Here is a 16,992-nt window from a genome sequence, read left to right as displayed (position 1 = left end):
TATTTTGTAAATACAATAATATTTATAGAAAGAAAGAGTTATTTTTATGAAAAAAATAAAGGACGTTTTTATACAAATGTCAAGTAAAAAAATAAAAAAGGTTAGATTTTCAAAATTGGTTTGAATAACCTTTTAATCAAATAACCCTTTTTGTATTTTTTAAAGTGCGGCAAGCTCGGACAATTCTATATATAACTTGCCGAAACATCAGCAACGGGCACACCTCTCAAGGTCACCACACGCCTCTCTCTCTCCCACTTTCGCAGGGCGTTGATCATAGCAGAAGAAGCCATAAGCGGACCGTTACTCCTCCATTACTCGATTGTTTGGGAGCTCCAGCTTTTGCTTCTCTGCGAGATCCTTATCTTCTTCCTCGTTTTGATGTGCCAATCATCATGTATATAACTGCTTCATCGTTATCTTCTTCTTTGCTCAGAGCTTCTAGGGCTCACTTCTCCTCTTCTCTCTCTAGAGTTTCTCTCTCGAGAGCAATCTCTTCCAATCCTCTCTCCTCTTCCTCCCTCGCGTGCCGTTCTCTTCGCTTTTCGTCTTCTGCATTTCGATCTCTTCGGTCTGTCAATTTCAGGCCTCCGGTGAGTCTACGGGCTCAGATCGGTGCGGCGGTTCCGGTGGTTGAGCAGTTTCAGCGGAGGATCGCTACAATGGGTACGTGCTATTGGTTTATGGAGTTGGATGTGTTTTGATGGAGTTTGGATTGGCTTGTTTGGGGATTCTCCGTTTGCTTGTGTAGGGAATGGAGGAAAGGGTTGGGAAATGACGGCTCCGATTTTGTGTCAGCGTTTATTTTTTTGTTGTTGTCTTGAGGTTTCCAATAATGTTGGAGGATTCTGTGTTGTTTGGGCTGTTGGTTTGATCGAAATTGTCTGTTAGGCAGCTGTGGAAATAGAGGAAATGGTTGGGAAATGAAGGTTTGAATTTGTGTGCGTGTTTTGTGTGTGTGTGTGTGGGTTTTGAGGATTTCCAATACTGTTGGAGGATTTTTGAATGTTTGATTTTCTCATCGAAGTGTTTCTTTCTGTAAAATGCCAGCTTGATACTCTGGAAAAATGACGTCAGCTTGTGTTTATAGAAGTGATGTTCATTTTGATTGTTTATTTGCATGGTTTCAGCTCCAGAAAATGCATTCAAAGGAATCTTGACTGGTCTTCCCAAGGCTAGCGGAGGGGAGTTCGGAAAGTACTATAGCCTGCCTGCTCTAAATGACCCAAGAATTGGTAAGCCTTTAGAAATTGTTACAAGGATTGTTAAGATGAGAACACCTAGTTGCAGAACATTTGAATGATGTCCCATGTAATAAGACAACGTTGTTTTTGTTCTATGTGTCCCATGTAGATAAGTTGCCATATTCCATAAGGATCCTTCTGGAATCTGCAATTCGTAATTGCGACAACTTCCAAGTCACCAAGGAAGATGTTGAGAAGATCATCGACTGGGAAAATACTTCTCCAAAGCAAGTTGAAATTCCCTTCAAGCCTGCTCGTGTTATCTTGCAGGTATTATCAGGAGTCCGCAGAGTAAAATTATCATAATAAACAGATCTCAGAGTTCTCAAACTTCTATTCTGTTGCCAGGATTTTACAGGTGTACCAGCTGTCGTTGACCTTGCTTGTATGCGAGATGCAATGAACAAGCTTGGCAGTGATTCTAACAAGATCAATCCTCTGGTGCGTGTCATTTTCATCTCTGCATGTAAATGGTTGTGTAGAAATAAGTGTCAGCAAAGTTGATTGAATTTGAAAATCATTTGCTTTGTCAAACTAAAGGATTTTGTATTTTAGCTTAGTAACATGCAGACAGATGCTTTTGACCTTGAATAACTGTTTCTATATATGCTGTTGCATATACTTAATGTTTCACTTTGTTATATGTATTATTAGTTTGTAATGAAACTTGTTTTCTTGACATGGTAATTATGTTGCACTATCATCATTTTTCTTTGTTAACATTTCTTTGAAAAATACTGTTCTAAAAATTCATGTTGCATGCAGGTTCCTGTTGATCTTGTTGTTGATCATTCAGTTCAAGTTGATGTAGCAAGGTCAGAAAATGCAGTGCAGGCAAATATGGAGCTTGAATTCCAGAGAAACAAGGAGAGATTTGCTTTTCTTAAATGGGGATCTACTGCTTTCCATAACATGCTTGTTGTTCCCCCTGGTTCTGGGATTGTGCATCAGGTAATGGGGTTTTGAAACAGAGTCACAAGATCATATAGCAACTCTTTGATATGTTTGCTTGATGTCTATTTCATTGTTACAGAGCTACTGTAGTGTACTGATGTTATTTTTCCTTTTTTTTCCCTGTATTATTTATATTTTTTACTATATTGATATCTTATACAAGTAGAATGAACTTGTGTTTCAGATTTCTTTGAATTTCTACATAGCGTTTATCTTTGATGGATTTGGCACGGGTTAAGCTGACATGATGAAATTTCAGGTTAATCTGGAATATCTTGGACGAGTTGTTTTCAATACAGATGGCTTGCTCTACCCTGATAGTGTGGTCGGGACTGATTCCCATACAACTATGATTGATGGGTTAGGAGTTGCTGGCTGGGGAGTTGGAGGTATTGAAGCGGAGGCAGCAATGCTTGGCCAGGTAATTAATCTTGTTACAGTGATAAATGTTTTTCCAGTCCCAAGATCTGAACTTCATGATTTTGTGTTATTTAGTATCAAAATCTCCACTATATTTCCTAAAGAAACTTATTATGCCTTGAATTGAATCAACAGCATAATTCAACCCTATGAAGTCCTATATCTGCACAGTATGGGTTTGGCTAATGATGTTCTATTTCACTATTCTGCTCTATCTAGGGCCATTTTCTGTTGAATCATAGGAAAGTGTACGTTTGTTTTGTCCCTTTTACCATATCACTTCTTATTGGCACAAGTACTAGTCTTCATTTGAGTTGTCCAAACCATCTCACTTGATTTCCTTTCATCTTGCCTCCACCAACATCTCATAGATGTGTCTGTCTCCAACTCTGCCATTTGTTACCTGTCATCCATCTCATTATCCATATTTCAGCCATGCTCTCTATGAGAATGTTTTTCCTTAAGGGCCAACATTCTGTTCCAATAAAGCATGGTTGATCTTACAGTTGTCATATTAAGCTTCCTTTTCAGCTCTATAGTTTTATGCTGTTTACTTAGCATTCCGGAAGAGCCACCTCTATTTCATCTGTTCTATGCTCATTCTATGGACAATATCCTATTCAATTTCTCCCCCTCTATGGATAACTGAACTGAAAGGATGTGCATGTATCTATGCTTAGTGATAGACATTTTCAGTGAGGCCTACATAATGTGAATGCCCAATTTTTATTTTTTAATTTTATATTACATACAATTGCAATGAAATGATCTTGTGTCTAGCAGTTTATATTGCACGGTGCATTCTTAAGTAGTTCGTTTTTCTCCTTTTTTCATTTTTTGATCTCTTAATTTTATTTATTTATGGTTTTATTATCATAAGTACTCCCTTTATCTGTACTTGCATATCTGTTATTTTGATTTCCTTGAAAATTGCATGCTTGTTTGAGAACATGTATGTATAATTCATCACCATATGATCCTCATATATGTTTAGTTTCTTATTATTATTGGTTTTCTTTGGCATCTATAGTTACACTTTCATATAGACGTATAGTTTGACCATATAACATAGTATGTTGTATGGGCTTCAAAATAGTTTCAATCCCTTCATAAATCCAATTATTTCTTGTGTTATAATTTATTTCTACCAAATCCATCAACTTCTCATGCATGTGCTCTTGAACACGTGTCGATGAATTTTTATGACTACTGTTTCTAATGGTCTCTATTCTTCAATATTGACAGCCCATGAGCATGGTGTTACCTGGTGTTGTTGGTTTCAAATTAACTGGAAAATTGCGCAATGGTGTCACAGCTACCGACTTGGTCTTAACTGTGACACAGATGCTAAGGAAGCATGGTGTTGTTGGCAAATTTGTTGAGTTCTATGGTATTTTAATGCTCATGAAGCTGATTCAATTGATCTTCAATTGGCATACTTCTGCCCTAGTTAGATTAAGGTTTTAATATTTGTATTTGCCTGCAGGGGATGGTATGGCAGAACTATCATTAGCAGACAGGGCCACTATTGCCAATATGTCTCCTGAATATGGTGCAACAATGGGCTTCTTTCCTGTAGATCGTGTCACTTTACAATATCTCAAATTAACTGGAAGAAGTGATGAGACTGTGAGTATTTTAACTTCCTGATATATAGTTGCTCGTAGGTCAAAATTTTTTTATACCATGAGTTGAGTTTCTTCTCCATTAAAATAGGTGGCATTGATAGAAGCATATCTGCGTGCAAATAAAATGTTCGTTGACCATAATGAGGTAAAACTGCTTTTCTTGTTTTTTCATTTTTTAGTGTTCAGTCGAAGTAGCCAAGATGTGCTAAGATCTAGATATTAAACTTTTCCCACCGTGATTTCAGCCTCAACAAGAAAGAGCATACTCGTCTTATCTGGAATTGGACCTTGTGAATGTTGAACCTTGTGTCTCAGGACCAAAGAGGTGTGCTTTTGTGCTCGTACATACTTCCAGAAAATGAATTCTGCTTAGTTGATTTTTGATTTTTTGGTTTATATTTAATTTTTCTTTATAAATTCCTTGAATTCTAACTATTGCTGCTATTCTTGTCAGGCCTCATGATCGGGTTACTTTGAAAGAAATGAAAGTAGATTGGCATTCTTGTCTTGACAACAAAGTTGGATTTAAAGTGAGTAATAACATTTATGTATATTGCACTTTCCCCTTATGTTGTTCCCTTTTAATATGTTGTGGTTTGATGCTCTCATTCTGCGGTTTGAAATTTGTTTTCATTTAAGCAGTTGCCTGTCAATTATTTTGTGACAACTTGAAGAACCACTTTGATACTAATCTCTTATTTGCTGCGTATACCATTAATGACAATAGAACCAGTGGTGGAGCCAGCTGAGGCTTAGAGGGGGCACATGCCTATGCTCGAAAATTGAGGGGGAAAAAAAAAATCTTACATTGAGCTGTGATGGAGCCTTGGCCTCTTGTAGAGAGCCCCAACTGCCCCAACTGCCCCTACCCCACCACCCCACCCACCCCCCTCCCCCTCCCCCCCAAACTCTAAACTGGCTCTGTTATTGAATAGAACCAATGGGATGATAACGCACCTGTAGTTAAGTTTGTAGTTGTGATTTCAATCATGTGTGTTTATTTATTTTATGATTGCTTTTTCTGTGAATTTTGTACCCGAATTTCTAAATGTTCAACTATAATGCAGGGCTTTGCTGTACCAAAGGAGGCACAGGACAAAGTGGCCAAATTTTCTTTCCATGGGCAACCTGCAGAGCTCAAGCATGGAAGTGTTGTGATTGCTGCTATCACAAGCTGTACAAATACATCAAACCCAAGTGTCATGCTTGGGGCTGCTCTTGTTGCAAAAAAGGCTTGTGAACTCGGTTTAGAGGTTAGCCATGGTTGAATATATTGTGTATCTCAGACTAATCCCTGCCCACTCTCACTCCTTTCCTAAGAAAAGAAGTATCCCCATTCAAAATGGTCAGCTTGTGTTAGAAAAATATTCATAGGCCTGGATATTCTTTTAATGTTTTTGTAAAACAATCATTCTCCAGGTTAAACCATGGATAAAAACAAGTCTTGCCCCAGGCTCGGGAGTTGTTACAAAATATTTACTCCAGAGGTATTTCTTGCTATCTATATAAAAATTTCCTTTGAACTTCCCTGCTTCAATTTTACATTCATTCATTTACATGGCAAAGCGATAACAAAAAGGGAGTTTGAATTTGGATTTGCTTGATGCAGCGGGCTGCAAAAGTACTTAAATCAGCAGGGCTTCCATATTGTTGGTTATGGCTGCACAACATGTATTGGAAATTCAGGGGAAATAGATGAATCAGTTGCTTCTGCGATTACAGAAAATGGTATTGTGATTCTAATTTTTAAGGCTTCATGATTAATATTATATAAATTTATCAATTAAGCTTTGGCATAATCATTGTTGAATAAGTTTTGCAACTTTCAGATTTTCCTTACTCTTTTGCAGGATAACCTTCTGTAGTTCATCTAATTTGTTCTAGCTCTCCTTTGCAGACATTGTTGCAGCAGCCGTGCTCTCTGGGAACCGAAATTTTGAGGGTCGTGTTCATCCCTTGACAAGAGCTAACTACCTTGCTTCGCCTCCATTGGTGGTTGCATACGCCCTTGCTGGCACGGTATATACTAAAAATAAGTCATAGATGTTGTCTATATGTAGTCAGTATTTCAAAGAATCTATTAAATATTCACAGTAAGATTAAAAAAAGAAAAAAAAGAGCCTGATGCAACATTGGGAATTGAATAGAATGGGTGCTTGGAATTACATGCTGGTGTGAACCACAACTAGGATACCATTTATGCGCTTCATTTTTTCACATAAAATTAGCTCTGTCCATCTGGAATGTGAGTTAGAATTTGGAATTTCTATCTCAGATTTTCTTAATTAGGGTTTTAGTGGTGGGGGGAGGGAATATTGCATTGTGTCAATCATCCATCCTGCCAAACAAGATGAATGTCCAATGATAAATGTTTGATCAACATTTCTGAAAGACATGTGAATTGGTGAATAGAAAATCCACTCTTAGTGTCTGTTTGAGATTGCTTTTAACTTTTGCTTTCAGTAGTAGAAGTAGAAGCAGAAATAATTGGAAAAAATCTGCTTCCCACACCATGTTTGAGAAAAAGTAGCAGTCTCCCTTCTTTTTCAAAGTGTGAATAAATCATGTTGGCAAGTATAGCCCACATTTTGAGAGTTTCATTCAAACATCTTCAAAAGTTACATTTGATCTTCAAATGCTACTTCTAGTGCTTAAGAAGCTCTTCCAATTTGGGCTTTACCCTGTTTGCCTTTCAAATGTTTTTCAAGATGTTATTTTGTGGATTTCTGATGACTTTAATAACAGATTTTTGGATGAAAAGGGAATCCAATTTGATATGTGTATATCAAATTACATTTAGTGGGTACCCTAATATTCTGACCTTGATATTATCATTTAATGGAATGCTCATTAAAAGTGAATCCAGTTTAGTTGGTATGTACTTTCTATACCTGTGGGTTTTGTAGCTTCCCCGATTCCTAACTTCACAATATGCCAACTTCATGAAAATTCTGCAGAATGTGCAGCCAAAAGTTGAGAATATGCCTGTGATAGTCACCATGTATAGTTAAATGTCTGATTCTTTGGGTTTTTTTTCTTTCGTCCTTTTTAATCTTTTTTTAATTTTCTAATAATTGAATTTATAATTTAGAAGGATGGTTAAATTCCATCCATAAATTACATATGCTGTAAAAGTATTATACTTAAAGAGTACTATTTCTTTAACCCATTGCAATCTGCAATTTTTTCAAATCATTTTCCAGGTTGACATTGACTTTGAGAAGGAGCCCATTGGAACAGGGAAGGATGGTAAGAGTGTATACTTCAAGGATATCTGGCCATCTACAGAAGAAATTGCAGAGGTAGGTAGACAGTCTTAAGCCTGTGAATTAATGAATTTGTTATGTTCTAAAGCTTAATAGCGACCATGATCCAATTAACATGGAATGATGTACTATGTAGGTTGTTCAATCAAGTGTGTTGCCTAATATGTTCAAAAGTACATATGAAGCTATCACCAAAGGCAATTCAATGTGGAATGACTTATCAGTTCCAGCTAACACCCTATACTCATGGGATGCCAAATCAACCTACATTCATGAACCCCCATATTTCAAGAACATGACCATGGATCCTCCTGGAGCCCATGGAGTGAAGGATGCTTACTGCTTGCTGAACTTTGGTGACAGTATTACAACAGATCACATTTCACCTGCTGGAAGCATCCATAAAGACAGTCCTGCTGCAAAGTATCTCCTTGAGCGTGGGGTTGATCGCAAGGACTTCAACTCTTATGGCAGCCGTCGTGGCAATGATGAAGTGATGGCAAGGGGAACCTTTGCCAATATCCGCCTTGTTAACAAGCTCTTGAATGGGGAAGTGGGCCCAAAGACCATTCATGTTCCTACAGGAGAGAAACTCTCTGTGTTCGATGCAGCAATGGTAAGTTCCTGATTAACCATCTGCACTTTTCATGTGAACTGTTTTTCCTCTAGCGAATAACCTTTTGCTCAAGGCAATTAAATCTTACCCTATGATATGATTGTATTTCTCTTAAGACTGAAACAACCTGTTGATTTGTTATGTTTGATACTTAAAAAAATACAGAAGTTTGTCATTCAACACCATAAGATCCTGGACAATCAATTTAAAATACCCTTTTTTTCTGCATATAGTAGAGAAAACTAGAGTCTCTATTAGTATGAATCTCAACAGTCTCTTATTGTTTAGGAAGCTTTTCGTTCTGTCAAAACCTATTGACTTGTGATCTGAAGTAATATTTTGAGATTCATGAATGCCTTAATTTCTCTCACTGCAGACAATTTATCCAACTGAATCTTCTTGTTTATCATTCAACATGAGCTATCAATCTTTTGTTTCAGAAATACAAGACTGCTAATCAGGGCACCATTATCTTGGCTGGAGCTGAATATGGAAGTGGAAGCTCCCGAGATTGGGCTGCCAAGGGTCCCATGCTATTGGTAAGCATTTTATATGGCCACTTTCTTTTCTTTTGGTTTTGTTTTGAATTGTTTTCTCTTTTGTCCCTTTAAATAATTTTAGCGTGTAACAGGGAGTCAAAGCAGTGATTGCCAAAAGCTTTGAGAGGATTCATCGCAGTAACTTGGTGGGAATGGGCATTATTCCACTCTGTTTCAAGCCTGGTGAGGATGCTGACACACTAGGATTGACTGGTCATGAACGATATACCATTGACCTCCCAAGTAACATTGATGAGATAAGGCCTGGCCAAGATATTACAGTCACGACCAACACAGGAAAATCTTTCATCTGCACTGCCCGCTTTGACACTGAGGTACTTCTCACTGTATTTCATTAAGCTTATCTTTTGATGCTTCAGAAAAGTAGATGCAACATAGATTTAAGAAAATTCTCAACACATTTTCAGCTATTAAAGAATAAGGAAATTTGATATTTTTCTTAGAAACCAAAAAAAAATTCATCATGATTTTCTCCAAATGAAATGAAAATAAGTAATGTGGTTTAATCCATGTACATACACAATTATTGATACATGCAAAAAATAATGGAGTAAAGAGTCTAGTTTACCAATGATTGTGGTGTGCTTGGATTGGTTAAAGAATTTAGCCATGTTTGGTTCTCGGACAATCTTAAGGAGAATGTGAGGTAGAGAGGAAGATTAGAAAGAAAATAAAAATTAGATTTAAAGTCAATAAATTATTTTTTTAATGTTATTTCAAACCTATTTAACTCATTGGAACTCTTTCATATAAAAATTAAATAATTTGAAAATGTGTAAGTTTCTCACTAATTTTAATTATATTTGATTTTCTTTCAAATTTTTTTTATAGTAAAATCAAATGTGAGAAAGTTACTTTCCTTAATATTTTTTTCTTTGCTTAGTACGGTTTAGAGCCAAACATAGTCTAACAAAGTGGAAACAATTCAACCCTAATTAGATGATGTAGGCCAATTGTGTCGTGATCTCTTCATCCCATTCCGTGGTGATTATAGTGATTTAAGTGCTTTGTTTCCATACCAGAGCTGGTTTGTGAGCTTTCTATGAGGTTTAATGTTGAAACTCCCTTTGGCTTGCATTTTCAGGTGGAGTTGGCATATTTCAACCATGGAGGCATTCTCCCATACGTGATTCGGAATTTGATTAAACAGTAAACGATTTCATTCTTGCTCAGCAGTCTCAATCCATTGAGCCCAGCTCTTGAAATTGTATAATGCGAGATGGGAATGAAGTCTGAATAATGGGGAAAAGAAATTTCTTTTGCCGGATGGAGGTGGTTTTTTTCTTTATTTGAGGTGTGCAGGCATGCTTCAAAAGGAGGGAATTATTTTTCCTCGCATGCTTGGTTTTTGTCAACGAATAAAGAACGAACTACTGGTAATAAAATTCATGTCCTATTGATATTTTGTTCCCTTTCTCCTGATTCCCCAAAAGGTTTATGGTTGGTGTCCCAAAATTGATTGCCTCCACAACTTTTCCCCTTGGAAGAAGAAGATTGCTCCGTTAATCACGTCAAATTTTCATGTGTTGATATTATAATTGGAATCAAAATTTCATTAATATGAAACTCAAATCTCACTCTTCATTTTTTTTTCTTCTATATGATATTGTGATTAACCTTCATTCTCAATCTTATACATCAAATGCACTTGAGAAGGTTATGATGCTGTCCCAAAATTGATTGTCTTTACAACTTTCCCCCTTGGAAGAAAGGGAGGGTTCCTTTAATCATATCAATTTTCAACGTTTACTGGTGTACATGTGATTCATGTGTCCATATTTTATTTTTATTTTTGGGTCCCTAATTTGAACTTTTGGGTGTCCATTAACATAGTTGAATATAGATATGGCTATGTTCTAATGGATCACCTTTATTTCCCAAAATGATCTTGTAATTTGGATTATTTTTATTTTTTGTTGAAGTTTAAAGAGAATTTTTATGTTTGTTTGTTGAATTTTGTTCATTTAAAAAAGAGTTTAGTTGTTTCTTGTAAAAGCTTTAGTTTGACTTATATAAGAAGTTTTTCCGGTATCTAATAAACTTACTAAATTATAAATAATATAACCATTTTTAAAACCACGTTGCATGTGGTTTGATTAAGTTTGTCCAAAAAGCTTCCATTTAAAAGATAGCTTAGACAAATGTAAATTATAAAAAGTTAGAAATATTTTTTAATTGCCTAAGTGCACCGTTCAAGGCAAAAGGCAACATAACAACATCCCTTTGGAAATGAAAACCAAAAAGAATAATTTATTCGAGAGGGAAATGAGAGATATTTTGTTCCATCAAAGAGAATTATTTGATTCTATATATATGCTCTCACCATCCTTCATTTCCTTCAAACCTAAATCCCTACCCAGTACATGTGATCACTTCTTCACTCTTTCCTCTTCACCAACTCAGAGAAAGCAGCTATGAAATCCTCTCCAGAGGTCGTCCAAAAGCCCATCTTACAATCAGACGATTCAGACCCTCCACTCTCATCTTCACTGCAATCGGATGATACAAGGTCTGAGACCAGTGCACAACTAGAAAGCATTTTATCGAACACCCAGTTGCGGTTATCGGAGCGCCTCCGGTTGGCCACATGGACTGAGTTGAAGCTACTTTTCTACCTTGCTGGCCCTGCCGTCCTCGTTTACATGATCGGCTATGTCATGTCCATGGCCACCCAAATCTTTGTCGGTCATCTCGGTAACCTTGAGCTCGCTGCAGCCTCTCTCGGCAACAATGGAATCCAAATCTTTGCCTACGGCCTCTTGGTATGTTACTAACAAATTAAGAATCCATTTCACAGTGTTTTTAGAAAGCGATTTTAGAAAATATTTCCACTGAAAAACTTCACGACCGAAACCTATTCATCTTATGCGATGCCTTATTGTGGGTGACAACAGCTAGGGATGGGGAGTGCAGTGGAGACCCTGTGTGGGCAAGCATATGGAGCTAAAAAATTCGATATGCTAGGCATTTATCTCCAGAAATCCACCGTTCTCCTCACTATAACCGGTGTCCTCCTCACTTTCGTCTACATATTCTCCAAGCCTATTCTGATCTTGCTGGGGGAATCATCCAGAATCGCATCAGCAGCTGCCATCTTCGTCTACGGCCTCATTCCTCAAATCTTTGCATACGCTGCAAGCTTTCCCGTACAGAAGTTCCTACAAGCCCAAAGCATAGTGGCCCCAAGCGCATACATATCAGCAGGAACACTGCTGGTGCACTTGCTGTTGAGCTGGCTGGCCGTGTACAAGATGGGGCTGGGGTTGCTGGGTTCTTCACTAGTCCTGAGCCTCTCAGGGTGGGTTGTTGTGGTGGGTCAGTTCCTTTACATATTGAAGAGTGAGAGGTGTAAGTACACTTGGGGCGGGTTCAGTGTCAAAGCTTTCTCTGGGTTGCCTGGATTCTTCAAGCTATCAGCTGCATCTGCACTGATGCTGTGCTTAGAGACTTGGTATTTTGAGGTTCTTGTTCTGCTGGCTGGCTTGCTTGATCATCCCGAATTGGCTTTGGATTCTCTCTCCATATGGTAAGAGCTAAGAACAAAAGGGTAGCTGCCTTTTTGGATCCTATAGTTTTACTAAAAGGAATTAACCTATGATTGGAATTAGATTGACACAACTATAACTTAACTAATCATATTATATATAAGGTAAATTTAATTATTATTTTTTTTAAAAAATTCTTATATAAAAAAAAATCCTAACATAATTATTCATAAGACTCGAGAAAATTACCACTCCTAAATTTTAAGCTACGTACACACAAACATTTGTGTAATGTTTTAGAGAAATTAGTCTTTAGGTTAATGGACATATATTAAGGTGGTGTTTGTTTTTTGGCTTAATAGAAAAAGTCAAAATATTTGACTTTTTCTATTCAGATAAAAGTAACATGTTGACATCATCCAACATAACTAAACTGAACCTATTGATAACAAGTTCATTTTAGTTATATTGGATTATGTCAACAAGTTATTTTTAACTGAATAGAAAAAACTAAATATTTTGATTTTTTCTATTCAACCAAAAAACAAACACCACATAAGACAAGATAGAAATCATCAATTTGTGAGTTCTTCATTAAGTTCTTGAGCATTAGTGAGTTGTATGACTTTTAGTAAAGGAAATAGTTTTCAAAGGGGCCATGGTTGCATTTCATGATGGTGATGTTCCATGGGGTGGTGGGCTAGTGCAATGAATGGGAGGCCTTTCAATTTGTGGAGAGTGAAGGGCATCATTGGAGAAGGGTAGGGCTATGAGAAAGGGGCCAGAACAGTGTATGAAATGATGCGAATGAGGAATAATTAATAATTGAGCTAAAGAGTAGAGATAAGGGGGAAAAGTAGAAAAAGTGTTCTTTCTCATAGAAAACTTTTCTTTCCCCTTTCGAAAAGTAGAAAAAGTAACATGGTCAAGTTTGTCTAATGGTTATTGCAGCATGACGATACTTGGATGGGTCTACATGGTTTCAGTCGGATTCAATGCTGCTGCAAGGTCAGTTTTTACTTTTTATTATTTTTCTTTCTTTTTATTTGAAAAATAACTATTTCAAAATTTTAAAATACTTAAAAAGAATTTAACAACCACTGATATTTTCTAAAACAAAAAATTATTTGAAAATAAAAAATTTTATGAGTGTTTAATTTATTTTTAATATTTATTTTATTATTATTTTTAAACATTATTTTAAAAAATAATTAAAATTTATTTTCTGAAAATATTCTATTTTTTATTTGTAAGAAGATGAAAATATATTTTTTTATTTTTTTATTCTGAAAAACAGAAAACCTTTTTTAACTATGATTAACAAATACAGCCCATATTTTTTTATATTTATCCCATTATTTTTTAAGAAACAAACCCTACATTTTGATTAAAGAATTTGTAAATTTATACTTGTGTTACATGTATATATATGTGATGGCATGGGATGATGGGCAGTGTGAGAGTGGGGAATGAGCTTGGAGCTGGGCACCCAAAATCAGCAGCGTTTTCAGTGTTGGTGGTGACTCTAGCCTCCTTCCTGATATCAGTGGTGGCTGCAGTTGCGGTGCTTGTGCTTCGGAATGTAATCAGCTATGCTTTCACTGGTGGGGAAGCTGTGGCCCAGGCTGTTTCCGACCTGTGTCCACTCTTGGCCATCAGCCTCATGCTCAATGGTATTCAACCAGTCCTCTCAGGTAAACTCATGGTGAAGGTTTAAAATATTGGAATACATTTCCAAGGTATATTCAATATCCATGGATGTTCATATGAAATTTGGGAAGATATATCCATCAACCGATATTTTTTTATATTTCATCGATTTTTCATGTTTCAACCAATATTTAACTGATATTTTACTGATATTTTAATGATTTTTGGATTTTTTTTATAATCGATTATTAAAGAAACTAATTCTAATTATTTTATTTTTACATTTGCTTTTAATTTATTATTAAAAATATAAAAACATAATTTTTTTAATAGGTCTCTTTTATATAATATATATATTTATTAAATATTAAAAAACAATTATACATATATTATTATTTATTTGATATCATTGACTAATTTAAATTAAAATGTATCATAATTTTAATATTAAATATATTTTAAAATTAGACATGTTATTGTAATATTATTGTAAAATAATATATAATGCATCTTAATAATAAATGTGTACTTATAAAATTTATATTTTTGTATGGACGTAGATGATATTATTATTAAATATGATAAATTATATATATAATTTTTTTATAAAAAATAACTTTAAAATGTATATTTTTACTTCTTATATGTTTTTTCTAGAATTTTTCTTAATAATTTTAGAATTTTTATTAATTTTTACGTTACCGATATTTTGTATCAAAATATCCACCGATATATTAGATGTATCTATGTAAAATCAAAGTACTAATGTATTCATGATTATCGATATTTTCATCTTTACTTATGATCAACTAACAAATAGTTAATTTGATTCAAACCTTACATTTTGGCATTTAAATATCTATATTTCGCTTGTTTTCTCAAATTATTGTTTAAAATAGTCCATTTATCGAACTTTGATCAATATAGATTTAGAAACCTTATCTTAAAAGTACAACCTTGTTTCAAACAAATTATTTAAAACTACGTCACAAAATTTAGATATATCACGTCTCAAAACCATGGATATGTTTGATAACTCTTCTCAAAAACAGTTTTAAAAAATAATTTTTAAAAACAGTTTTATAATATTTTGTAAAATGAAAGTCTGTTTGATAATTTAAAATATTGTTAACCAATTTTTAATATTTTAAAGACAATTTTTATATTTACTACTTTTTTTTTAATCCTTCTACGCATTTATATAATTATTCTTTTAAAAAATTAGGGAAAACAACAAAAAATAAATTAAAAGATATTTTTTGAAAATATTTAAAAAAAAATAGAAAATAGAAAATAGTTTTTTGTTATCAAATACATATTCTTATTTTTTTTTTTTTCGTTTTAGAGAACAGAAAACGATTCTTGAAAACGGTTAACAAACAGATCCTATATATATATATATATTATACAAAATTAAAATTCTAATTTTTATAAAAACCACATTTTTAAAATGCAGTTTTAAACTAATTTAAAGAAGAAAAAAAAAAAGACTATTTTAAATAATAGTTTATAAGATAATTTTCTATAGTTTATATTATGTTCATAAAAAATGGACCACTCTAACCCCATGTTGAGAAAGTAAAATAAGTCTGGTTTTCTTTCTCTGCACTGCCTCATGGAAACAAAAGGGTGGCTGTAGATACAAACCCTTCAACTAAAATACAAGTACCTTTTTTTTACACAATGTATTTTAATAAGTAAAACCATGGAAGGTGTGGCTGTCGGGTGTGGATGGCAAGCTTTTGTGGCATATGTAAATGTGGGCTGCTATTACGTTGTGGGAGTGCCTCTCGGCTCTCTCCTTGGTTTTTACTTCAAACATGGGGCAAAGGTACACATATTTTCACATTTCTATATGTTTGATCATTTCATATACACATGGAGCTTTGAACTAATCCTCTAACATCTACCATATGATATATGTGTAGGGAATTTGGTTAGGGTTGCTAGGTGGCACCTTAATGCAAACCATCATTCTAATTGTGGTTATGGTTCGGACCGATTGGAATAAAGAGGTAAGTCGATGTCAAGACTATCGAATTGCATTTTTTACGAACTTATAATGATAGGATATGCTAATATTTGTAAAATTAGAAACATTTATAGTATCTCACATTTTTTTTTTTAGTTAAACCCTATTCTCTCATAGCATGTTTGGTTCTGAAAAGTACCATGAAAAAAATATATAAAAGAAAGTCAAATATAATTAAAATTAATAAAAAAATTTATATATTTTAAATTATTTAATTTTTATATAAAATTATTAAATAAGTAAATTAAATTTAAAGTAAAATATAAAAATAATTTATTGACTTTAAATCTAATTTTTATTTGCTTTTTTTTTTCTTTATTTATATTTTTTATCTCTTTTTGGGAACAAAAAATAACCATGATATTCATCACAATCGGGGTCATTGATAACTCTAATTGGAAGCATGGACGAGTAGGGCTCTCTCATGTCTAGGGTTCATGGGCTTAACTAGAAAAAAATTAGGGACAAATGATGTTGAATTTCAATTTCTTTTTTTTTTTTTTTTTTTAGTTTTTTATTTATAAAATTAGATGTTTTTATATTTTATATTTATTGAAAGAAATAATTGAAAAAACTTGTTTAAAAAAATTTGAATTAAATTTGCAGGTGGAAAAGGCTCTAGAGAGATTGGATCAATGGGAGGACAAGAAGGAACCACTTTTGAAGGGGTGAAGGAAGTTTTTGAGGATCATCAATATTCCAAAACAATTGGGTTATTTTCATATTGAATTTGATTTTTATTTGCTATTTTGTTGATGCTCCATGATTGGTTGAGTTTGAAGTGTAATGCCATTCCCTACAACAATATATAGGAAGCCTCCCGTCCCCATTCTCTCTCATGTGCTTTTGCCCGTACTCTGTTTCAACTACTCTGATTGCCTTCAACCAATACATTGTCCATTTGCTTTGCCTCTTCCTGCTCTCAGCACAATGCTAAAATACCCAATAAAAATACAAGTAAGCCCAAAAAATCCAAATCCAATGAATTCAAGCAGCCCAACAACAATAATAAAAAATCCAAACCCAAATCGATAACCAATACTTACGTTGGTGCTTATTTTTTTGGTTTTTTACTGAAAGCAATTTATTTTCATAATTTAAATTGTTTGTTTTTCTATTTTTTTATGACTTATTATA

At 34.3% G+C, this 16,992-nt stretch overlaps 2 protein-coding genes across 2 annotated transcripts; both read left to right on the top strand.

Moving 5' to 3' along the window:
• Positions 1–223: 223 nt before the first annotated feature.
• Positions 224–10,253, top strand: LOC117926812 (aconitate hydratase, cytoplasmic). The gene is made up of 20 exons (XM_034846101.1): positions 224–666; positions 1,131–1,235; positions 1,354–1,514; positions 1,593–1,685; positions 2,010–2,195; positions 2,458–2,619; positions 3,864–4,008; positions 4,105–4,247; positions 4,335–4,391; positions 4,492–4,571; positions 4,701–4,776; positions 5,314–5,499; positions 5,666–5,733; positions 5,856–5,974; positions 6,144–6,265; positions 7,450–7,548; positions 7,649–8,128; positions 8,569–8,667; positions 8,760–9,002; positions 9,773–10,253. The coding sequence occupies exons 1-20, from the start codon at positions 396–398 to the stop codon at positions 9,839–9,841; spliced, it is 2,964 nt and encodes a 987-aa protein (XP_034701992.1). The 5' UTR covers positions 224–395; the 3' UTR covers positions 9,842–10,253.
• A 726-nt stretch (positions 10,254–10,979) lies between these two features.
• On the top strand, positions 10,980–16,694 carry LOC117926248 (protein DETOXIFICATION 40-like). Its single transcript, XM_034845330.1, has 7 exons — positions 10,980–11,450; positions 11,583–12,214; positions 13,125–13,181; positions 13,629–13,867; positions 15,536–15,654; positions 15,752–15,838; positions 16,462–16,694. Exons 1-7 carry the CDS (start codon positions 11,103–11,105, stop codon positions 16,525–16,527), a joined length of 1,548 nt encoding a protein of 515 aa, XP_034701221.1. The 5' UTR covers positions 10,980–11,102; the 3' UTR covers positions 16,528–16,694.
• Positions 16,695–16,992: the final 298 nt, after the last annotated feature.

Source organism: Vitis riparia, chromosome 12 (genome assembly GCF_004353265.1).
Source record: "Vitis riparia cultivar Riparia Gloire de Montpellier isolate 1030 chromosome 12, EGFV_Vit.rip_1.0, whole genome shotgun sequence".
NCBI lineage: Eukaryota > Viridiplantae > Streptophyta > Magnoliopsida > Vitales > Vitaceae > Vitis > Vitis riparia.
The sequence above is the reverse complement of the archived record's forward strand: the minus strand, read 5'-3'. Positions and strand labels throughout refer to the sequence as shown.

Coding starts and splice junctions, on each gene's coding strand:
- LOC117926812 (XM_034846101.1), top strand. CDS start 396: ATGTATATAACTGCTTCATCGTTATCTTCTTCTTTGCTCAGAGCTTCT. Junction 2,196..2,457: donor GTTCTGGGATTGTGCATCAG/GTAATGGGGTTT, acceptor ATGAAATTTCAG/GTTAATCTGGAATATCTTGG. Junction 6,266..7,449: donor CATACGCCCTTGCTGGCACG/GTATATACTAAA, acceptor ATCATTTTCCAG/GTTGACATTGACTTTGAGAA.
- LOC117926248 (XM_034845330.1), top strand. CDS start 11,103: ATGAAATCCTCTCCAGAGGTCGTCCAAAAGCCCATCTTACAATCAGAC. Junction 12,215..13,124: donor TTGGATTCTCTCTCCATATG/GTAAGAGCTAAG, acceptor TGGTTATTGCAG/CATGACGATACTTGGATGGG. Junction 13,868..15,535: donor TATTCAACCAGTCCTCTCAG/GTAAACTCATGG, acceptor AAACCATGGAAG/GTGTGGCTGTCGGGTGTGGA.